Source organism: Pristis pectinata, chromosome 32 (genome assembly GCF_009764475.1).
Source record: "Pristis pectinata isolate sPriPec2 chromosome 32, sPriPec2.1.pri, whole genome shotgun sequence".
In the NCBI taxonomy this organism is placed as follows: domain Eukaryota; kingdom Metazoa; phylum Chordata; class Chondrichthyes; order Rhinopristiformes; family Pristidae; genus Pristis; species Pristis pectinata.
In genome coordinates this window covers 4,484,322-4,509,114 of record NC_067436.1, presented here as the reverse complement: position 1 = coordinate 4,509,114, position 24,793 = coordinate 4,484,322, and the positions used below count along the sequence as shown (strand labels likewise).

General features: G+C 41.1%; 1 protein-coding gene across 1 annotated transcript in view; it reads right to left on the bottom strand.

Annotated features, from left to right (window-relative positions):
* ireb2 (iron-responsive element binding protein 2) overlaps positions 1-24,793 on the bottom strand; it is a 51,552-nt gene that overhangs the window by 12,917 nt on the left and 13,842 nt on the right. The window contains exons 2-10 of the mRNA XM_052042342.1: positions 14,096-14,188; positions 12,221-12,386; positions 7,108-7,245; positions 5,623-5,844; positions 4,698-4,767; positions 3,226-3,409; positions 1,605-1,744; positions 1,327-1,498; positions 1,138-1,238 (exon numbers count right to left, since the gene is read on the bottom strand). Coding sequence (XP_051898302.1) covers positions 1,138-1,238; positions 1,327-1,498; positions 1,605-1,744; positions 3,226-3,409; positions 4,698-4,767; positions 5,623-5,844; positions 7,108-7,245; positions 12,221-12,386; positions 14,096-14,188 — 1,286 coding nt within the window. The remainder of the gene's footprint in view (positions 1-1,137; positions 1,239-1,326; positions 1,499-1,604; positions 1,745-3,225; positions 3,410-4,697; positions 4,768-5,622; positions 5,845-7,107; positions 7,246-12,220; positions 12,387-14,095; positions 14,189-24,793) is intronic.

The following is a 24,793-nucleotide window of genomic DNA, read 5'->3' as shown; positions in this document are numbered from 1 at the left end:
AGCCTTAAAATAAATCAACTAATCAAGAATAAAATACAAAATGTGAATAAATTTTGCTGAATTATTGCTCCAAAATCAGTGTTTTGCTACCTTCTAGACAAGGAAGGTGGTTCTCAAGTTAGTACTTCACGCTTTAGAACTCTGATTGGGGCTGATAAATAGACTCTTGGGACAAAAGATGTGTTTGTGTGCTATTACAATTATCAGTGCTTATCCCCATTATATTCAAAGGAAACATATTGAACATCTTAGAATCATAGAAATCCATAAAAGATACTACACAGAAGCCAATTAAGTCCATGCCAATATCTAGACCCATTGTCCCAAATCAGCACCATGAAAACAATCTGACAAAACAGCAATTTAATGGATTTCATACAACTAGAAGTTATATTAATTGATATGGCTTCTTCAACTTGGCAAAACGTTGCAAGGAATGCCACAGGACTGTTATCAAACCTGCAAAAGCAAATGCCATGATGCAACGAAAAGCTTGGTCAGACAGGTAGGTTTAAAAGAGTACACAAATCACAGAAGGCCAACACCAAAGAACAGTAAGCAATTAGGTATGTAAAACAGATGATAAATTTTATTGAAAGAAGGTATACTGAGACTGCACTGGGGGTTGTCTCCTTACCAAAAGGATGCTGGATTGAATGCCAAGATAAGCTTTTTTTTTTCTGGAGTTTGGAGGAGAGTCTAGAGCTGTTGATGACTATGCTGCTGCAGACTTCAAGCCTGTCAAATTTTTTGGATTATAGGAATCAAGAAATAGGGGGATAGGCCAGGGAAGAGGGATTGGTGTAGAAATTAAACCAGGATTTTAGTGAATGAAAGAGCAGCGTATTTCCTTATACTTATCCTGCTTCCTCAGCAGTTGTGCAGCCCTGGGGAGCCTAGTGTAAACTACACCCTAGTGTAGGTAAGTGACCAAACACAGGGGGCATGAGTGAGAGAATAATATGCAGGCCGACAGAGAAACACAAGAGGGGAATGGCACTGTTGGGAGCCAGTATGATCCCAATGAGCTGAATGGCCTCCAACGTCAGATTAATAACTAAGTACAAAATAAATCAACAGGTTTCTGTTTAACATTATACCACTTATCATCTCACTCATCCTATCAAAATTAATTACCTGTGAATATTCCGGGTCTTCTGAAGAATTCTGATAGTCTCTGAATAGTTTCACAGCTTTTAAATAAGTTTCCACAGCTTCAAGCTTCTTTTCACCATAACCTATTAAATAAAAAGTCTTAGAAAGTTGAAGAAAAAATAAAAATTACATAATTTGAATAATTCCACAAATTCTCCAGTTTTCCCTCACCCGTTTGCTTTAAGTGCCTTAAAGTAACATCATCAACTGGGAAGAAGCTCACAGTAGCACCATATTCAGGACACATGTTCGCTATTGTTGTTCTATCTGCCACAGACAGCTGGGACACTCCTGGGCCAAAAAACTCCACAAATTTTCCAGAAACTCCTACCTGTCGAAGTTGCTGCAGGAAACAGATTGGGGAAAATTAATACACTTCTCTCCTTGCTTGTAATCTGGCAAACGTTAGCTTGAATATTACAAGGGATTTTATCAAAGCTTCTCCTTACCTTGGTAACACTTAAAACAACATCAATCGACGTAACCAAAGAGTTGGTGGTCCCCACCAGCTTACATCCAACTACTTCGGGTAAGGTCAGGGTAACTGGCTGGCCCAGCATAACTGCTTCACTTTCTATCCCACCAACCCCTGGAAAACAAACCAACATATTATTCCAGCAACCATGATTAGGACAAGGTGATCATTAATGGTAGTTCAAGTGTCTGCAAACATTTTTCTGAAATGACTGCACTCTGCCTGGAAGCAAACATGCATCTTCAGTAGATACAGTTTAGCCAGATCTACCAAACATGCTGCATAATGTATGGTCAGGAGTTCATTTTCCACCCAACTATTAAATACATTGCATGAATGTATATCTGACAGCTTCATGCAATTCTGGAACCAAACACACATTAGCAGCAAATGCAGACAAGAGTTGCTTGATGCACTGAAAGAAATTTCATTATCCTCCTAACAGTAAATGAACAGACCACAATACATGGACAAGATAGGTCATAAATAACGCTCCAGTCATAAGGCAGGTGTCCAAAACACCCTGCATTTCTTTCATGCTAAACGCCAGAAAATTTAATTGCAATCACTGACGTAGATGTAAATACAATACTTGGTGGAACACTGTCCCATTATATACCCAAATGTCTTCAGTGTATTTAACAAAAATAAAAGGTTTGCAATTATATAGCATCTTTCACAGCCTCAGGATGGTCCAATGAGCTTTAAGGCCAACAAAGCACTTTTGAAGTTCAGTCAGTGTTGGAATGTGGGACAGACAAGGATTCTGTGTTAATGATGTAAATAGTCTTACCGCCTACATCTAGGAAGTAACTGAATGTAGAAATGAACTTCTGGATGATGGATGAGCATTTAAACCGACTCCAACTGCTATATGGGCAACACAGATACTATCTTCCTCCAGCAGCAAGTTTTTGATTTGGATAACAAAAAGTTTCACAATGATACCTTTTTACGTCTGTCTCTCACTCTCACGCGCACAAAAGACAAAGGAGTTTTTCTTTTAAATCTCTTAGAACACTGGAATCAAACAATTATTATTGATTGCTCCCATCTTAGCAACAAACACTTGGAAAATTCATTCAGATGTAATGCACACAAATCTACATAAATTATGTGAATTAGTTACCAAAGATGTAGCATTTTGAGAAGTTGGCAACAGCCTTTTATGTTAGTCTGACTTTTCCAAAAGACTGATCTTAAATAAGTGACTAATTGAGGCTCATGACAGAAGAGAATTAATGTTAGTATTCAAGTACAGCATTCTATTATTGGATTGGTTCAGCTCCTTCATAATTGCTTTCCAAACCAGGTTTCATGCAAGAATATGAGTGTTAGAACAAAAACATTCCAAAAACAAGGTTCAGAAAGAACTGTACAACAAGCTGAGATCAAAACTACTCACTGTAGTAATCTCTTAAGACAGACTGCACATTAAACTAAATTTTAATCAAATGAACCCAAAACACCAAATTATTAATCTGTTGAGTTTTTGTTCTCATAACCACTTCAGGAAACAAGTTTTTAGCTTCATGATTTTATTGGTCAAAGACAATCAAGGTACAATGAATGAGTGAAACCAGCTCACTACTTACCCCATCCCAGGATGCCAAGACCATTCACCATTGTTGTATGGGAGTCTGTTCCCACGACACTGTCGGGGTAGAAAACCCCTCCTAGGTCAAACACCACACGGGACAGGTATTCTAGATTAACCTGGTGAACTATTCCACTCCCTGGTGGGACCACAGTAACATTCTGAAAGACTCTGGAAGCCCACTGAATCAAAAAGGTAGACCACGGGAAAGAAGAAGAAGAAGAAAAAAAGACCTTTAGAATAATTCTACCAACCATCCCTTTTATTTTTAAGGTAACACTTCTTTAGCTATTTTTGGTATTCATTTTAATGCTCTATACATTTGTATGCAATTTTGCCTTTTTCATTATTCATATCTCAATTCTGAGTGTATTCTAAAACTCAATTTGCTGTTACACCCACTGTTGCCATGAGCTAGTGCTGGGCAGGTGTAAATGCAGCACTGTGAACATGTTCTAACTTTAACAGTCACTAAGGGTGGAGTCAGTAATCCGTGGCTCCCGAGCTGTGTGTGACTTCATAAGGATTTATCTGTGGCTCGTGATCCTTTGTCACTAACCCCATTCTGCACAACCCAGTGCATGCTGTACCTGATGTTGGGTACAGGTCCGTCACTTTATAATACTGAACAAAGTACTGGTATGCTCAGGCGTGTTACTGTATACTACTGACATACGCTACTCAAGGGGGCACTGCCGCACAGGTCGTTAAGGCAGCGTATGGTGTGTTGGCCTTCATTAGTCGGGGTATTGAGTTCAAGAGCCATGAGATAATGTTGCAGCTCTAAAACTCTGGTTAGACCACACTTGGAGTATTGTGTTCATTTCTGGTCGCCTCATTATAGGAAGGATGTGGAAGCTTTAGGGAGGGTGCAGAGGAGATTTACCAGGATGCTGCCTGGATTGGAGAGCATGTCTTATGAGGATAGGTTGAGCGAGCTAGGGCTTTTCTCTTTGGAGAGAAGGAGCATGAGAAGTGACTTGATAGGGGTGTACAAGATCGAGTGGACAGTCAGAGACTTTTTCCCAGGGCGAAAATGGCTAACACGAGGGGGCATAATTTTAAGGTGATTGAAGGAAGGTATTTGGGGGGGGGGTGGGTGGGAAGGAGGGGAATGTCAGGAGATAATTATTTTTTTGTTACACAGAGTAGTGGGTGCGTGGAACACACTGCCGGCAGAGGTGGTGGAGGCAGATACATTAGGGACATTTAAGAGACTCTTAGATAGGCACATGAATGATAGAAAAATGGAGGCTATGTGGGAGGGAAAGGTTAGATAGATCTTAGAGCAGGATAAACACCGCACAACACCGTGGGTCGAAGCCCTATACTGTACTGTAACTTTCTATGTTCTATCTATGAGTCTCTCACTGACTCTTCTGGGGTAGTGAGGAACCATAGCCAAAGACAAAGAAGTTTACAATGAAAAAGATATACAGGAACTTCAAGATGTTTAACATAAAGGTGCACCTTAAGAAACTGTAGCCGTTCCTTATTTCTGTTGAATTCCATTTCTTGTCCCTTCAATAATGTTTCTGGTCTAGAAAAAAAAAACCACAATAAATATTAACACAACTTTCACACTCTATTGTAACTAAAACTTAACTGTAACCAAACTGCAAGAATAATGCAGAACAAGTGTCAATAATTAGACCCAAACTAAATAAACCTATTTGCATTTATTTACAGATTGGAGCATAGTATTTAGCCCCTAGTGTTGCTCCAACACTCAGTGAGATCTTTGCTGATTTATGACCTCGCACCATACACCATCTGTGCCCCTCATTTGTTTAAACCTCTGATTAACAGAAATGTACCAATTATTAACCAACCCAGTTTCAACAGCTGATTGTGGAACAGAGTTCTGCACTCTTACCACACTTTGCATGTAGACATCTTCTAGTTCCACAGCTGAAACTGCTGTTTCTATTTTTTAAGCTCAGCCTTATGGTTTTGGATTCTCATATCACCCTTTCGTTTTCTAAATTGCACCAAATACAATCCTAGACTGAATAAAAGTCTGTCATGACTTAATCTCTAGTTCAGTATCACTCTAGTAAATCTCTGCTGGTCTCCTACAAGGTAAACGCATTCTTCCCACATATAGTATCCAACAGAACAAAGTACTCCAGATGTGGTCTAACTGGAGCCTTATAGATCACATAGCACAATTTCTAACTCTTTGTCTCCTAGCCCTCTAAATACAAAGGTTAGTATTTCATAATCAGTTTTGAGTATACACAAAAATCGAGGGATAGGCAAGAACCATCCCAACTTCACTTTCTCTTAACCAAGTCAAGAGATTATTGAAAAAGGTACAAAACTATAGCAAAGACTTCAAAGCCTGTACTGACTTCCAAATATATTGTAAAAAATGAAGAAGGAAATGCCATACTCAGCCACAGGTTGCAGGTGGAAAGGGCAGAGCAAGGGGGTGCTCTCTATTTCCGCGCTGCGTGTTCCTGAGGATATGGAGCCTGCATCTCTGTGGCACGAACTGAAACAGCCACGGAAGCTTCGACATGGAGATGTCTTCGACTGCAGCTTGGCACTGTAAGTTTTAGTCGCTGATCCAGAACTATCACCTCCACCAGGGTTCGGGGCATTTTGTATGGCACTGTTTAACAAAAGCCAGAAGTACAATCATGAATCATCTATTATGACAAAATAGTATAATCATATTTAAAAAAGGGCAACATTTGCAAGTTTTCCTTTTGCTGATCCAAATTCAACAGAAAGTGCAGAATTCCTTTTAATTTAGCTCCAGAATTTAGTTTACAAAACTTATAAGTGTGTATCTTATTGCTAGATTAGGTTTATAAACTCTAACACAGAAGTTCTCATACTTCTGTGTGGATGCCATGTACACCAACACAGCTGTATTGGTGACAGAAACATCTGCAGAGTCATGAGCAAAGAGTTGGTACTGATGAGGTAGCTCTTGCCAGGGAGCTAGTACAATGCAGACCAAATGCCCACTTTTGTGCTTTACAATATTGTGAATTAACCAAGGAATCTGCGTTTTATTTTCTGGAAAAAAAACACACCATTGTTGCAAAGCATCAGTTAATCTGAACACTACAAAAGGAGCAACACATAGTGAGTAAAGGTCTATGATGGGATGATTCACAAAGATTCCTTTATACAACTCGTCACCCAACAGCGTCAGTATGAAATCTGCCCAGCAGCAGAACAGAATCGTACAGCGTTAGAGACCATAAGGACATCATGCCTGCATTGGCTATCTAGTTAGTCCCTTTCCTCTGTTCTACTTCCAGATAACTGCTTCTTTTTAAGCAGTTAACCAATTCTCCTTTAAAAGTTACTGTTGCCACCTACTCTTTAACACAGAGCATTTCAAATAATTCACACAAAATGCAGGAGGAACTCAAGCAGGTCAGGCAGCATCTATAGAGAGAAATAAATAGTCAACGTTTTGGGTCAAAACCCTTCCATAGGAAGCAGCAGCAGCTTTTTTTTCCAGTCCTGATGAAAGGTGTCGACCTGAAACGTTGACTGTTTATTTCCCTCTGTAGATGCTGCCTGACCCGCTGAGTTCCTCCAGCATCTTGTGAGTGTTGCTCCAGATTCCAGCATCTGCAGAGTCCCTTGAGTCTCCATTTCAAATAACTCAGCACAAGGTGAACATTCATCTAATGTCTGGCTCTATGTTAATAACCAAAGTTAATTGTGCAAGCTGCTTTAAAGCAGCCATTATTTGAATAATAAAATATCTTTGAGAAACACCTTCACAATTTATTTGTGTTTTGGCTAGTGTTATTTATGCTGTACAAAAGATATACACTGGTAAAATAATTGGCATAGCAATGTAAAGTTCCTGGCATTGCAAGCAAGTCTTGCTCAATTTTAGTTTGCTTGCCTTTTGCTGTAATCAATCTGCAGCGAATGGTCCACAATCAGGTCAGTGGGACAGACTGGGCCGACTTTGGTAGGGTCTCCTCCAAGTTTCTTCACTGCTTCTCTCATAGCAGCAAAATCCACCACTGCAGGAATGCCACTGAAATAAATTAAATCAACAATCAGCCTCCTGTCTTTTTAAGGAACAAATCATATATTGAATAGCATTCCACCTGGTGGTTTAACCAATATTTACCACTCAATGAACAACAAGCATTACCTATTCATTATTGCATTACCACTAGTGGAAGCTTGCCATGTGCAAACTGGCAATGACATTTCTTATAATACCTGTGACTACACTTCAAAAGTGGCTGAAAGTACACTTTTCTTTTTTGTGTTCTGCATAGTAGGGTAGTTACATCACAAAGTGCACACTGAAAATTTCTAAATAATTTTTGCCGCATTAATAAGATAGGGTGAATGTGTAGCCTTTTTCCCAGGGTTGGGGAATCAAGAACTAGAGGGCATAGGTTTAAGCGAGAGGGGAGAGATTTAATAGGAACCCAAGGGGCAAGGTTTTTACCCAGAGGGTGGTGAATATATGGAATGAGTTGTCAGAGGAAGTGTTTGAAGCAGGTAGTACATTAACAACATTTAAGTAGTACTTGGACAGTACATGGATAGGAAAGGCTTAGACGGATATGGACCAAACACAGGCAAATGGGACTAGCTTAGATGGGAATCTTGGTCAGCATGGACGAGTTGGGCCGAAGGGCCTGTTTCCATGCTGTACAACTCTGACTCTAAGATCCTAGTGGATTTGACCTTTGGCCTCAACTATTTTCTTACACAATCCCAGAACTCTTGATTACTTGTAATGCAAAGGTCTCTCAGCCCTGAATATACTTAAAGGTTCAGTATCCATAGCCCTCAGAGAGAGAATTCCAAATTCAATTTGAAATTTCTCCTCACCTGTCTTAAGTGATGGACCCCTTATATCCTGAAGTCCTTGCCTAACCCTTTATCCAGATACTTCTGCCACCTGGGGCTACACCCTTATAGCATTTACAGCCACATTCTTCTTTTTTTTGGAGGCTATCAACTTCCATTCTTCAGAAAATCTAGACCATTCTGCTCAATTCTAAATCAGACCATTCCCATAACCAAGTCACAGCACTCCTTCAAGGGCAGGTATATCCTTCCTCAAATAAAGGGGAACAAAAACTGAAGATAGCACACCATGTGTGGTCCCACTCAAGTGCTGTACTGTAGTAGAAAGACTTCTGCACTCTAGTACTCCAGTCCCCTTGCAATAAAGGCCATTAAAGAACTGCTATCTGCTGAACCAGCTTCAGCCCAAACACTTGGTTCTGCACAGAAACCACCTGATCCACCTGAGTATTTCCAGCATTTTCAACACCCGTGGCATTTGGTTAATGTCTTATTCACAGCAAACCTCTATTGCTCATGGAAGTGGTGATAGATCTTCTCTTTGAACTGTTGCATTCCTTGTGTATTGAACTTCTAGAATGGGGTCATTTTACCAGGGAGGAGGTACTTGCAGCCTTACAGCGCATTAAGGTGGATAAATCCCCAGGGCCTGACGGAGTGCATCCTCAGATTTTGTAGGTGGCTAAAGAAGAAATTGCAGAGACCCTAATGGAGATTTGCTTCATCATTAGTCACTGTGAAGTTTCTGAAGACTGGAAGGTAGCGAATGTCGTTCTGTTGTTTAAGAAGGGAACTACAGGCCAGTCAGCCTGACATCAGTAGTGGGAAAATTACTGGAGGGAATTCTGAGGGACAGGATCTACCAGCATTTGGATACAGAGTCTGATTAGGAGGAGTCAGCATGGTTTTGTGCGTGGGAAGTCATGTTTGACGAATCTTTTAGAGTCTTTTGAAGAGGTAACTGAAGAGGTAGATGAGAGTAGAACACTGGATGTTATCTATTTGGACTTTAGCAAGGGCTTTGACAAGGTCCCGCATGGTAGGCTGATTTGGAAGGTTAGGTCCCATGGAATCTAGGGAGAGCTAGTTAGGTGGATTCAAAATTGGCTGGGAGATAGGAATCAGAGGGTGATGGTTGAAGATTGTTTCTCGGAATGGAGGCCGGTGACTAGTGTTGTGCTGCAGTGTCAGTGTTGGGACCCTTGTTATTTATATAAATGCTTTGGACACAGATGTACAAGGCTTGATCAGTAAGTTTGTGGATGACATGAAATTAAAAGGCATTGTTGAGAGTGAAGAAGGTTATCATAGATTACAGGGGGATCTTGATCATTTAGGTAAGTGGGCCAAGGAGTGGCAAATGGATTTCAATACAGTTAAGTGTGAGGTGATGCATTTTGGAAAGTCAAACCAGTGTAGGATTTATACTATGAATGGTAGGGATTCTAATGGAACAAAGGGACCTAGGAGTAGAAGTGCATAGTTCTTTGAAAGTGGAGTCACAGGGACACAGGGTGATGAAAAATACGTTTAGCATGCTGGCCTTCATCAGCCAGGACATTGAGGACAGGAGTTAAGACATTATGTTGCAGTTGTACAAGTCGTTGGTGAGGCCGCATTTGGAGTACTGTGTACAGTTTTGGTTGCCCTATTATAGGAAAGACGTGGTTAAACTGGAGAGAGTGCAGAGAAAATTTATGAGGATGCTGCCAGCACTAGAGGGCCTGAGTTATAGGGGGAGGTTGGCTAGGCTTGGTCTTTATTCTTTGCAACATAGGAGAATTAAAGGTGACCTTATAGAAGTGTTTAAAATTATGAGAGGCATAAATAAAGTGGCTTTTCCCCAGGGTAGGGGAATCCAAAACTAGAGGGCATAGGTTTAGGGCGAGAAGGGAGAGATTTAAAAGGGATCTGAGGAACAACTTTTTCCACACAGAGGATGATGAGTATATGGAATGAGCTGCCAGAGGAAGTGGTTGAGGTGGGTACAATCGTATCATTTAAGAAACACTTGGATAGGTACATGGAGGGGAGGGGTTTAAGAGGGAAATGGGCTGAACGCAGGAAATTGGGACCAGCTGGGTGGGCACTGTGATCAGCATGGGAGTTGCCAGGCCGAAGGCCTGTATCTGTTCTGTATTGCTCTATGACTCTATGGGTAAGACCCAGGATTTTGACCCAGCAATGAAGAAACTGCAATAAAGCCAGGGTGGTGAATGAAATGAGAGGAAATCAGGTGAGAAACATTTAGAATGTTGAGATATGGGCTCACATGCCAGAACAACCAGCCCCAAATATGAAACCAAATCATCAAGAAAGGGACCAATGTGATGCATCTTCAAGTGGACCTTTTAGTGAACAGTCTCCTTTCAGGACAAGTGCTTCAGCCACTGAAGGAAGCAAAGGGAAAGTAGGTCGGATGGCATTTCTGATGGTCATAAGTAGGTGAATCCATACTCTTTAACATGGCAACAAATGATATAATCTACTTTGTTTCCATCAATAGTACAGGAAGGATTGATGCCATCAAGTCACATCTTTAGACTGACAGTGGATTTGTGAAATTCCAGTCTAGCTTTTTAAATTGACACCACAATTCAGCATTCGTTTGTTCTATTTTAAACTCACTTTGCAAATTATATATCTTACAATTCTTTTAAAACTCTCGACCAATATTCCTGAAGAAGTCCCCTCCTTTTGTTCATTATGGACAACGGGAACAATTGACTGAAAACTTGATTTAAACAGATTTTGTTCTTTTTCATCCTGGTGCTCAGAAATTTTAACTGTTAGTTGAACATTTTACAATGGTGAACAGTAAAAGATAAAGTAAAGCTGGAAGAAAATAGAACAGAAACAAAGAAATGACAAATGGGTTTTATAAATCAGGGTACGATCCATCATTCCATGAATGAAGCACATGCAATAAATTCAACTCACTATTATACAACTCTAAAAATTAAAATATTAAATTTAACTGTGGGATAAAAGCAGGCATTCAGTAGAAGTATTTCATCCTCATTGAGGCAAAGACTTCAGTCCTATCTGGTCTTCAAAATTTATAGACATTCCAATGGAGGGAAAACATCTCCAACAACAATTGCAGTGAATGCCCAGCACATCGAAGTTCTGAAGTCACTTTTTCTAACACATCATACTAACCAGTTTCCTGTGACCTTGCACATAGAAAGTCAAGACCAAGTAGAGTCTTCACAAAGAAAAAATATAATTGGAACAAGTCATGCATGCAATTCATCTGCCAGTTTTAAAATTATATTTCATCATTAAAAAATTTGGATGTAATACCATTTCCAATGAAAAAACAAAGTGAGGTAGCTTGGCAAATTGGAATTAATTCACTGGAACTTCTCTGCTGAACGGAGTTGAGCACTGGGAGATGAGGAAAGAGTGCCAGCACTGGCAGGATGGTGCAATTACAGCACAACTAATTTATATGGACAGTCTGATATAGACAGGAACAATGGAATTTAGAAGTGACAGTGTGACAAAAACACAATTTTTTTTTTGAAAAGCAGTCCCTCAGGATCAAGGATGACTAGCTTTCACTCCAGTTTTGTATGGTCTGAGTTTGCACAGGTGGAGCAGCAGCTATCTGCTGGGTGGGCAGGTTGGTAGTTTGTGAGGCAATGCCATTTACTCAGGGCCCGTGTGCTCTTGATGTACAATTTTGAGATTCTCAATACCATCCCGAATGCTCCTTCTCCACTTTGAGCAGTCACAGAGCAGGGATTCGCAAGAGTCAGTGGGGCCGGGAGGCTTTGAGCATATCCTTGAATCGTTTCCTCCATCATGGGAAAATGATTACCAGGATGACAGACCTCAGGGTAGAGTCTAACTTGGGAGTCAGACCTCAGGCATGTCCAACAGAGCCAACCAAATGTAATTTAGGATTCAATTCTGGGGATATTGGACTGGGAGAGGACACCGACATTGGAGGGATAAGTGAACCAGTGAACTTGATAGATTTGTGGTATATATACAGACAACACTTTCTGTATAATTTTCACATCAGCTGTCCCATGCTTATTGACAAGAGCCTTTTTAACAAAAACAGTATATTCACTCCCAGAATCATTTTTCTCCAGCTCTTCAAATAAAGCCAAGTTTAGTAAATCAGTAACTAAACAGTAAACTCAATTTTGAACCCGAGCTAGACTCACGTGAAATCTTGGAGGAGAACCCGGGCTGGCCAGAAGGGAACATCTGTTTGGTTTTGCTGATTTTTCCAATCTAGAATAGTTAAAGCATCTTCTTTTTTCACATGAAGCCCATCGCAGTTTCGAATAGCAGCCTCAAGTAATACACGGATAGAGTATGGCAGTCCCACTTTTGGGAAAAAAGGTCAAATAAATTAAAAAAACTACTTTAAAAAGAAACAATGAAACGTTTACCTAACTCTGGAACTCAATTATGCTTTCATCATATTAGACAGAAAATGTTTAATGGCTTTTTTTTAAGAAAGATACATCTCAAAAATAAATACACGTTTAGCAGTGACATACGAAGCATGTCGAGCAAAATTACATTCAAAGCATGCAGTTATTTTACTGAATGTTTATGATCATCGTTCACTGCTCAGGAATTGCACCTTAATCATACTGTGTTTTTAAAATAAGGCTGGTAATAAGTCACTGCAGTAGAAAAGCACAAGGTCACAGCCACATTAACCTTGCAACTTGCAGCGTTCTTGCTCTCATCTGCTACCCCTATTGCCTTTTTCTTTATTAAGGCAATGACTCATGCCTGTCTAGGAGCTCATAATAATTCAGTATATTGGCCACTTTACACACGAATGATCAGGTCACCAAGGATAGACTAAGAATGGTGACCAACTGATGCCCTGCTTGACTCTGGGACTCCACAACAATAACAGCAAGGATGATGAACTCAGCAGATAATGAATCAAACTTGGAACCTCCAGATCTGTTCAACAGCATTACACCAATTCAGTTTTTGGTACCCTCCTGCTTATTTACTAATGAAAAGAGACCTCTTTCACAATGTTAAATTGAGCAGCAGATTCAAATACAAGCGTTCCCTGGGTTTTGGAAGTCCTGATTTATCGTACATTCAACTTGACACAAATTCTCCCACAAATGCTTTGTTAGCCTAACATATAATATTAAAGTGTTTGGTGGCATTCATTAACAACTGGATACAATACATGTTCCATTGGTTTAATTATCGGTAGTGTTATGGTGAGCATAAGAAATATTTGATGAAATAAAATTATCAGAAACATATGTGGAGTGATACAATATGGGTAACCATGGAAAATGGATGACACGTGATGCAGCACTGAGAGTAAAAGTAGTAGTACATCGGGAAGGGGAGGCTCAATTATTTCAAGCAATGGGTTTTTAAATCTTGGTTTTGGGTCAATTTGTTCAATTCTGACGTACAGAAAAAAAAAATCAGTTTACAGATAGTTCTCAGGAATGGAACCCTTATGTAACCTGGTTATCAGTCAGTGTTGATGCAGAGGCGTCAATCAGAACCCAATCAATGAGAGTGAGGAACAGGACATGGAGGAATAGAAAGAGTCCAGATAATTGAGATCATGTAATTTTTAGATTTAAAATTTGATTGGGAGTTATGAAATTAAGTGACGCAGTTAGTAGAGCTGTTGCTTCACGACAGTGGAGATGTGGGTTCAATCCTGACCTCAGGCGCTGTCTGACAGAGTTTGCAGGTTCTCCCTGTAACCATGTGGGTTTTGTCCAGAAACTCCGGCTTCCTCCCACATCCCAAAAACATGCTGATTGGTAGGTTAATTGGCCACTGTAAATTTCCCCTAGCATGTGACTGAGTGGTAGAATCAGAGAGGAGCTGATGAGAATGTGGGGAGAACAAAAATTGGAATTGTGTAGGATTGATGCAAATGGGCAGTCGATTGTCAGTGAGGACTTGGTGTGCCTATTCCATGCTGCAGGATTCGATGAAATTGTTTACTGGATACACAAAGTAAGACCTTGTCCACCCCTTCATTTCCAACAAAAATATTGACCAAAACATGTATGGAAAAAAAAACTCACCGTATCTTGGGTCACCGAGCTTAAGGACATTGAAATATTTTTTATCAGGTTGATCTGCAGATAATGGCTCAATTAAGTGATGAAAGGGATGTCCTAAAAAGGAGAGGGGGAAAAAATTAGCATTGTATAACAGTAAATATATTTGTGATTAAAAATCTACTGCTCTTCCAAACTTTCACAAACCTGACATCTCAGTGATTGTTTACTCAGATAAAGTACAAAGGGCTGGCAGAGTATTAGCATTCCTGGGCTCCGCATAGCAGAATGACTGAACTACTTAGTAAATAAAAACAGAGAGGTGAAGGGCAGAGACAAGTGTTGGAAACATGCAGCAGGGCTATATCCAGAACATCAGTGACACTGCTGCAAAAGGCATGGAGCCAAGAGTGAAGGCTTGTGACCCCCAAATTCTCTCAAGGATTTAAAACAAAGTTTAGTGGAAGCTCAAGTTGGACACAGGGTTTCTTAAGCCACATCTGCCTGTGGTTTATCCTTGAGTGTACAATTGCTGCTATCCAGGAGCACTGTCAGTTCTCAACTCAGTTAGAGCTTTATTTGTTTTTCAGGATCTCGTGCCAATGGCGAGGCCAGCATTTATTGCCCATCCCTAACCACCCTTTAGGAAGGGTGGTGAGCTGCCACCTTGACCCAAAATAACTTTGCCCACAATGCTGTTGAGGACGTTGTTCCATGACTTAGATGCAGTAGCAATGAAGGAACGGCAATACAGTTACAAGTCAGAATTGTAAGTGGTGGTGCTCCCATGTACCTGAATCTCTCTCTCTTCCTGGTGAGTAACTACAGTAGATGGTGCACAATGTAGCCACTATGTGCCAATGGTGCAGGGGATGAATATTCTGGGTGGCAGATGTGGTCCGCCTCAAGTAGAAAGCTCTGCCCTGGATGGTGCTGAACTTCTTGGGTAGTGTCAAAGCTGCAATCATCCAGGCAAGTGGGGAGAATTCCTTCACAGGCCTGATTTGTGCCTTGCAGATGGAAGGCCTCTAGAGAGTCAAGAGGGAAGTCACTTGCTGCGGTATGCTCAGCCTCTGATCTGTTCCTTCTAGTAATTTTGTGGCTAAGTTGCGTTTCTTGTCAATGATATCCCCCAGGATGTTGATGATGACATATTCAGCAATAGTAATGCCACTGAATGTCAAACGTAGGTGGTTAAACTAAGATTAACAAGTTTAGATGCAAGCTAATGTTAATTCCCCAAGCTCCAAAGTATGTGCTGTAAAGATGAGGGAAGTAACTCACTGTAGCATGCCCAGCTTCTGGTCAATGCCTCGCATTTCTGTGGATGTGAACGTTACTTACTGCTTCTCAGCCCTTCCTGAATGTTAACTAGCTCTCGCTGCAGTCATGCATGGACTGTTTCATTAGCCAACAAGTTGTGAACATAAATGAACATGTGCAATCATCAACAAAGTCAATAGGGTAAAGGCAGCGCATGGAATGTTTGCCTTTATTATCAAGGCATTTAATTCAAGAGTTTGGAAGTTAGGTTGCAGCTTTATAAAACTCTGGTTAAGTATTGCGTGCAGTTCTGGTGGCCCCATTATAGGAAGGATGTAGAGGCGATGGTTTACGAGACAAGCGAGGAGGGAGTGTTGCTTTTTTGACAAGGGAGGATGTAACAGCAGTGATTAAAGACAACATTTTTGGGGATCATCCAGTGAGACCATATGGGTAGAACTTAGAAATGGGGGGTGGGGGGGTCTGTATTATAGACCACCCCCCCCCCCCCCCCCCCCAGTAGTCAGCGGGAACTTGAGGAGCAGGTGTGTAGAGAAATTGCTCATAGTTATAAGAATTAATGTTTTATTCGTGGGAGAATTTAATTTCCCTGGTATTGACTGGACCATCCAGAGTGTTTAGGGCCTAGATGGGGTGGAATTTGTGAAGTGTATCCAGGAAAGTTTCCCGAGTCAATATAGAGGGCCCTACTCGGGAGGATTCAATACTGGACCTCCTCTTGGAGAACGAGGTAGGGCAAGTAACAGATAAGATCTTTATTAGTCACGTACATCGAAACACACAGTAAAATACATTTTTTGCGTAGTGAAGTGGCAGTCAGAGAGTACTTTCTTTCTAGGAACCATAATTCTATTAAATTTTAAGGTAGTGATGGAAAAGGATAGGGTAGGTCCAGAAGTTAGCGTCCTAAACTGGAGCAGGGCTGATTTTGGGGGAAATTAGGCAGGATCTAGCAGACGTCAATGGGTGAGCCTGTTTAAAGGGAAAGGAACAAATAGCAAGTGCGTGGCTTTTAAGAGTGTGGTATCAAGGGTCCAGGGGCAGCATGTTCCTGTTAGGGTGAAGGGTAAACCTGGCAAGTTTAGGGAACCCTGGCTGATGAGAGATATTGAGGCTCTGGTCAAGAAAAAGAATGAAGCATACATTATGTTTAGGAGGTCGGGGACGAGTGAATCCCTTCATGCCTATAAAAGATTAAGAATACACTTAAGGAGGAAATCAGGAGGACAAAGAGAGGGAGAGAGATGGATCTGGCAGGTAAAGTTAAGGAAAATCCCAAGAGGTTCTACATATATATTAAGAATAGAAGGGTGACTAGGGAGAGAGTAGGTCCCCTTAGATATCAGCAGAGCCGCCTATGTCTCGAGCTACAGAAGACGGGTGGGATTTTTAACAATTACTTCTCGTTGGTATTTATGGAGGGGAAAAACAAAATCATGGTTCCTCAAGAGATAAGGGAAACAAGTGGAGATGTTTGGGAGCACATTCATATTACCAGGGAGGAGGTATTCGTAGCCTTACAGTGCATGAAAGTGGATAAATCCCCAGGGCCTGACCGAGTGCATATTCCGACTTTGTGGGAGGCTAGAAAAGAAACTGCGGAGGCCCTTGCGGAGAGATTTGCTTCATCATTAGTCACTGGCGAAGTTCCCAAAGACTGGAAGGTGGCTAATGTCATTCCGTTGTTTAAGAAGAGTAGCAAATACAAGCCAGGGAACTACAGGCTGGTCAGTCTGACATCAGTGGTGGGGAAGTTACTGGAGGGAATTCTGAAGGACAGGATCTACCAGCATTTGGATAGACCAGCATTAGGAGTCAGCATGGCTTTGTGCATGGGAAGTCATGTTTGACGAATCTTTTGAGTTTTTTTTGAAGACATAACCAAAAGGGTAGATGAGAGTAGGGCAGTGAATGTTGTCTATTGGACTTTAGCAAGGCCTTTGACAAGGTCCCATGTGACAGGCTGGTCTGGAAGGTTAGGTCCTATGGAATCCAGAGAGAGCTAGTTAGGTGGATTCAAACTTGGCTGGGAGATAGGAAGCAGAGGATGGTGGTTGAAGGTTGTTTCTCAGAATGGAGGCCAGTGACTAGGTCGGTTTTGGAACCCCTGTTATTCATTATTTATATAAATGATTTGGATGAGAATGCACAAAGCTTGATTAGTAAGTTTACAGATGACATGAAATTAGGAGGTATTGTTGATAGTGAAGAAGGTTATCATAGATTACAGGGGGATCTTGATCAGTTAAGGAAGTGGGATGAGTGGTGGCAAATGGATTTCAATACAGATAAGTATGAGGTGATGCATTTTTGAAAATCAAGCAAGCAGGAGATTTATACTATGAATGTAGGGAACTAGGTAGTGTAATGGAACATAGGGACTTAGGAGTACAAGTGCATAGTTTGTTGAAAGCAGTGTCACAGGTAGACAGGGTGGTGAAAAAGGTGTTTAGCGTGCTCGCCTTCATCAGTCCGGCACTGAGTGTGGGAGTTGGGACATTATGTTGCAGTAGTACAAGTCTGGTGAGGCTGCACTTGGAGTACTGTGTGCAGTTTTGAGTTACCCTGTTACAGGAAAGACGTGGTTAAACTGAAAAGAGTGCAGAAAAGATTTAAGAGGATGTTGCCAGAACTAGAGTGTGCAAGTTATAGGGAGAGGTTGGCCAGGCCAGGTCCTTATTCCTTGCAACATAGGAGAATGAAGGGCAACCTTATAAAAGTGTTAAAAATGAGAATCATAGATAAGGTGGATGGTAACAGTCTTTTTCCCAGGATAGGGGAGTCCAAAACTTGGGGGCACAGATCTAGGTGAGAAGGGAAAGATTTAAAAAGTGACCCAAGGGTCAACTTTTTCCACATGGATGGTGGCGAGTATATGGAATGAGCTGCCAGAGGAAGTGGTTGAGGTGGGTACAACAGTATCATTTAAGCAGCACTTGTATAGGGAGGGGCGGGGCTTGAAGGGATATGGGCCGAGCACAGGAAATTGGAACTAGCTGGGAGGACAACGTGGTCAGCATGGACTGATTTGGCCAAAAGGCCTGTATTCATGCTGTATTGCTCTATGACTCTACCAGGATGCTGACTGGATTGGAGGGGATGTGCCATATGGAGAGGTTGGACAAACAGATTGTTCTCTCTCTGGAGCGGCAGAGGCGGAGGGGAGACCTGATAGAAGTTCATAAAATTATGAGGCAGAGATAGAGTAGACATTTGGTATCTTTTTCCTAGGGTCGAAATGTCTAATACTAGAGACTATGCATTTAAGGTGAGAGGAGGAAAGTTCAGAAGGAGATGAGCAGGGCAAGTTTTTTTTTATATTACACAGAGTGGTGTGTGCCTGGAATGTGCTGTCAGGGGTGGTGTTGGAGGATGCAGATACGATACGATAGAGGCATTTAAGAGGCCCTTAAATAGGCACATGATTGTGCAGAGAATGGAGAGGTATGGACCACATGCAGGCAGAAGGGATTAGGTGTTATTAGCTTAACCAGTGCGGCATAACATTGTGGGCTGAAGGGCCTGTTCCTGTGCGATACTGTTTTATGTTCTAAACATCCCTACTGTTGATCTCATGTTAGAAGATGGGTCAAAGATGAAGCAGCTGAAGGTAGCTGGGCCTAGTCTACTGCCCTGAGGATATCCTATGGAGAGATCCTGGGGGTGAACAAACTGACAATCACAACCACCTTCCTTTCTGTGAAACAGATCAAGGCTTTTGCCCTGATACACTCAGCAAAACAACCACCTCATCAAGTGTGCATGTCACATTTAGGTTAATTGATTCATTGTAGATAACCACTGCAGTACCAACCACTCCTTGTCCAGAAAATCTGTTTATCTATACTTTGTGTAAAGGACATATACATGTCATCTGCAATATTCATGCTTAAGATGGAGTTGACACGTTATCAGAGGGCCTACAAAACACAGGAGAAGCTTTTCACAAACATCTCTACTGCCATACCAACAATTGCACCCAGCAGTACACTGCAGATAAGCAAGATTATCCTGGACAAAGAGAAAAGCAGTTTTAAAAGCAAACACTGAAAGCACAGTTCACTTATGGACAGAATGAAACAAAAAATTAAGAAATCAGTCAATATCTGATACATCATGTGTACATCCCTCATTAAATCAAACTGCACCAAACTTAACCTCAACTTTCCTTAAAGCATAAAGCAGTTATTCCCTGGCTAAATGAAAGGTTCAGAAATAATGTTTCTCTGAACCTTTCTTGTCCTTCACGCATTCTGATCCCATTCTTTTAACTGGCACTTTAATTCTTCATTGGACTTCTATTGTCCCTGTTCTCCTACACAGCTTTACTAAATCTTGATACAAGGCCAAGAAACCTCATTTTTATAGCATACACTTTACAGCCTTGACACAGTAACATTAGCTTGTATCTAAAGCTGATAGCTGCTGTACTCCCACCTTCTCTTAATCAGAATGTGTAGTAATTGAGCAAGCTTGTATCAGACCCACTGGTGGCAGACGGGTTGGTTTAGCTTTTACAAAGCATTAAAAGTCTGAAGTATGTCCACCACACATGCCACCCCAACCCTTGCACTGTTTACACATTACATCCTCTTGTTTCTCGCCTCTTTATCACCTCATTTTGCCTTGCTTCCATCATTTAAACCACCTTTAACTTCCACCTTATCCCTCTTCTTTTCTTTTAAAATCCCCCTTTTACCAACTGTGCACATGCTAAAATACCTTTCATTTTGAACAGCTCTTAGTTCTGTGAAAGGTCAATGAGAAATTTAGCTCCCCACAGATGCATGATGCAGTGTTAAAAATATCATCCTTGAAGCCTTCAAGTGCAAGTGTTTGCTTTACAATGCTAACAAGCTCTTTATGGGAGGAATTTAAGGAGCACATAACCTATTTTTGTTTTTCTTTTGTAATTGTCCTGAAAATAGCTTAAGCAGCACTTTTCAATCATCTGGTGTTGACACGTGTCTCCAAAAGGTAGCCTTTACAAAAAATAGATTAAAAAGCAGTTGCGTGTACCCAATGTAATTTGCTCCAGTAGAACAATGGAATGTGTACCATGCTTTGAAAGAAGATCAGCATTATCTTATCCCATTTACTTATACCCTGAACAACATGGAGCCCTGCCTCAAAAACATAAACACGTGAAATAACAAAAAAAAAATCACATTATTATTCTGGTAATGGTGCCTCAAGAAGGCGGCATCCATTACCAAGGACACTCACCTTTTATGTCATACAAAAGTCAGCAATAATAAATCTGATTCTGATATTTTAATTTATTCCAAAGGAAATAACCACAGTCAAGACTGCCCTCTCTTTATATCCATTATTCTCCAGCCCTGGCCACTCTCAGATATTCACCCTCTCTAATGCTTGTGCATCCTCTCAGTGATGGGGTGACCTGAATTATACTCATACTTTGGCATTTTATACGGTTCAAGCATTATCTCCCGTTCTTCTATTCCATGCCTACATAATCACCTTGTCCACATGTGATGTAATCTTCAGGAACTTGAGGGAGTCAGGGGGCAGAAGTGAGCGTAGTCGCCACTGCTAAGGAGAAGGTGCTTGGGGAGTTGAAAAGTCTGAAGGTGGATAAGTCACCTGGACCAGATGGACAACACCCCAGGATTCTGAAAGAGGCAGCAGAAGAGATTGTGGAGGAGTTAGTAGTGATCTTTCGAGAATCATTAGAGTCAGGAATAGTTTGAGAGGACTGGAAAAATCACGAGTGTCACTCCACTCTTTAAGAAGGGAGGGAGGCAAAAGGCAGGAAATTATAGGCCAGTTAGCCTGACTTCAGTGGTTGGTAAAATTTTTTTTAAAGAGTCCATTTTTAAGTATGAGATTTCGGGGTACTTAGAAGCACATGATAAAATAGGCCAAAGTTGGCATGGTTTCCTTAAGGGGAGGTCTTGCCTGACAAATCTGTTGGAACTCTTTGAGGAAGTAACAGGCAGGATAGACAAAGGAGAGTCAGTGGATGTTGTTTACTTGGATTTTCAGAAGGCCTTTGACAAGGTGCCACACATGAGACTGCTAAACAAAATAGGAGCCTGTGGTATGAAAGGAAAGGTACTAGCATGGATAGAAGATTGGCTGACTGGCAGCAGGCAAAGAGTAGGACTAAAGGGGACCTTTTCTGGTTGGCTGCCAGTGACTAGTGGCGTTCCTCAGGAGCCGGTGTTGGGTCCGCAACTTTTCACATTATATGTTAACGATCTGGATAATGGAGTTGATGGCTTTGTGGCCAAGTTTGCAGATGATAGGTGGACGGGCAGGAAGTGTTGAGGAAGCAGGGAGTCTGTAGAAGGACTTGGACAGGTTGGGAGAATAGGCAAAGAAGTGGCAGATGAATTGCAGCATAGGGAAGTGTAGACTATTTACTAAACGGGGAGGGAATTCAGAAATCAGAGGTCTAAAGGGACTTGGAAGTGCTAGTGCAGGATTCCCTAAACATTAATTTGCAGCTTCAATCAATAGTAAGGAAGGCAAATGCAATGTTAGCATTCATTTCGAGAGGACTAGCAAGGATGTAATGCTGAGGCTTTATTAGACATTGGTCAGCCCACACTGGAGTATTGCAAGCAGTTTTGGGCCCCATATCTAAGAAGGGGTGTGCTGGATTTGGAGAGGGCCCAGAGGAGGTTTACAAGAATGATCCTGGGAGTGAAAGGGTTAACATGAGGAGTGTTTGATGGCTCTGGGCCTGTACTCTGGGGAGGGAGTGGGCGGGGGAGAATCTCATTGAAACCTACCAAATATTGAAAAGCCTGCATAGAGTGGACGTGGAGAGAATGCTTCCAGTAGTGGGCCCAGAATAGAAGGACGTCCCTTTAGACAGAGATGAGAAGGAATTTCTTTAGCCAGAGAGTGATGAATTTGTGGAATACACTACCACATACGGCTGTGGAGGCCAAGTCATTGGGTATAATTAAAACAGAGGCTAATAGTTTCTTGATTAATAAGGGTGTCAAAGGTCACAGCAAGACGGCAGGAGAATGGGGTTGAGAGAGGAAATATAAATCAGCCATGATCAAATGGTGTAGTAGACTCGGGTGGGCTGAATGGGCTCATTCTACCTCCTACATCTTGTGGAAATGTACATCAAGATTCTAGCGTTCTCCACACTTCTTAGTATCCCACAATAAATTATGAATCCACTTGCTTTGCTCGCCAGAAAAACATTTATTCACACTTCTCTGGATTAATTCACATTTGCATTTTTGTCCACTGATTACCTTCCTGTAGAGAAATGCAGCAGTCATTAACAGCTCCTTCCCAGTTTACAAACGCTCAATTTATGTACAGTCTGTGCATATGAATGAGTGTTTGGGAGACCAGCAGGATGGATTTGCAACAGGGTTGCAAAAATGAAAGCAAGGGGAAATAATCATTCACCATTTTATTTTGTGGCTGTAGTCGAATCAGATATAAATATTTGACAGGGAGCAAGGCAAGACAGGGGACCACAATGAAAATGGGTGTTAGATCAGAGAGGTAGGACTTAAGAAACAACGGTGGGTCTGCTGTGGGAGGCAAAGTGTGCAAGAGTCAAAGGCTACAGAAAAACTGGGATCGAAAAACAAAAACTGCAATTGCTGGAAATCAGAAGCAAGAACAGAAAATGCTGGAGATACTCGGGAGATCAGGCAGTATTTGGTGAGAAAGCTACAGCATTAACATTTCATGTTGATGTTTCATCAGAAAAACTGCAGTAAACTCAAATCAAATAATAAATTGAGAGTGACCTTATTTTATGCTTTAAGTTTTTTGTTTAAACATTATATACATGTGGAATCCTGATGAATTAAAGACACACTTTCTGGGTGAAGGTCAAGCAAAGCAAAAAATTCAGCTGTTAGAACTAAACTTTTGCATACTTTACTTTTACTAGCTAGTTTACTAAACACATTTCCTAGCTTTTGACAAGATAAGATAAAGTGATACAGCCTCCTCCAGAGGCTTCTTCTGAGCAGCTGAAGAAAGCATCCCAGAAGCAAACTGCAGTTAAACAGTCCAAAAGAAATTCAGGGTTAGTTTGCAAATTTGATAATTAAAAGGTTGAAATATACATGAATAGCGTCATTACCTAGCTGGAAGCCTATGATTGGCAAAATGAAATAATTAGTCTGATTCTAAAAGGAAAATATTTTTATTTTGACTAGTGTGTAAATTGCAATGGAGGCAGAAATATTCGTCCTTCATTTGAAGTGAATGCAGCAGCTCAGCTACAGAGGGATGATTATTGGTTCATTTTGAGGCATGTTACTTTAGCTGTATGGCAATCTATCTATTCAAAAGGTTTTTTTTTCTGACGACATTGCTTCCTGTAAACAAACTTGCATTTTTTCCACTGTGATAGGGTTGAACTACTTTGCCCACTAGTCAGAGTCCAAGGCCCAACTGTTTTGAAAAGATACCATTTTAGTAACTCTGGAAGTGCTGTTAACCATGGAGATATCCACAGCAGAAATATCATTTTTTAATATAAATTTTCCTCAACACCATTTGTTAAACATTGTAGAGTTCCTAATGGTTAACAGCTTATTAAAAAAAAAGCCCTTTCTCCCACATTGGGATATGCATCATTTCTTTGGATAGGTCTGTGGGTCTATAACCAAGTCAGGATCCACCAGTGAAACACAAGAGATCATCACTCCTGATATTGAGACACAAGATTCCGCAGATGCTAAAACCTGGAATAAAATATGAGCTGCTGGAGGAACTCGACGGGCCAGGCAGCATCTATGGAGAAATGGACACCTTGATGTTTCGGGTTGAGACCCTTCATCTGGCTGATGCAGGGTCGACCCAAAACGTCTACTGTCCAGTTCCCCTCCACAGATGCTGCCTGACCCATTAAGTTCCTCCGACAGTTCGTTTTACGCTCCTGGTAATGACTTTTTCCATTCCTTATGCTGCCCCAAATACCATAACACAAATTATACAAAGAAAAGGACACAACCCATCCAGTGCGCTGATGTCCTTTGAATTTTCAGCCAATGAAATTTGACAAAGCTACAATATGTCAGTATGGGATGTACAACTAACAGGAGTTTTCTAAAGAATTCTAAATCACTTCAATTCTGCTCTCAACTCCCTCTTCCAATTCTTCCTATTATAATGAAAGCAGAAAGTACTCAACAGCTCAGTCAGCACCTGTGGAGACAGAAGTAAAGCTAATGTTTCAGGTTGAGGACATTTCATGACTAGGAAAAGTTAGAAATCAAACATCTCAAGTTGCAGAGAAGGGCAAGAGGTAAAGAGAAAAAAGGCAATGTCTGTTTGGAAATCAAGATGATGCCAAAAATGGTGGTGCCAACCAAGAGGGGGTAATGAAATCAGCCGCACTCTCTCGAAGAGATGTGGATAGGAAGCTATGAATCTGCATAGAGGAGAGAGACAAAAACTGCTGGAATTATGCAACAGTTG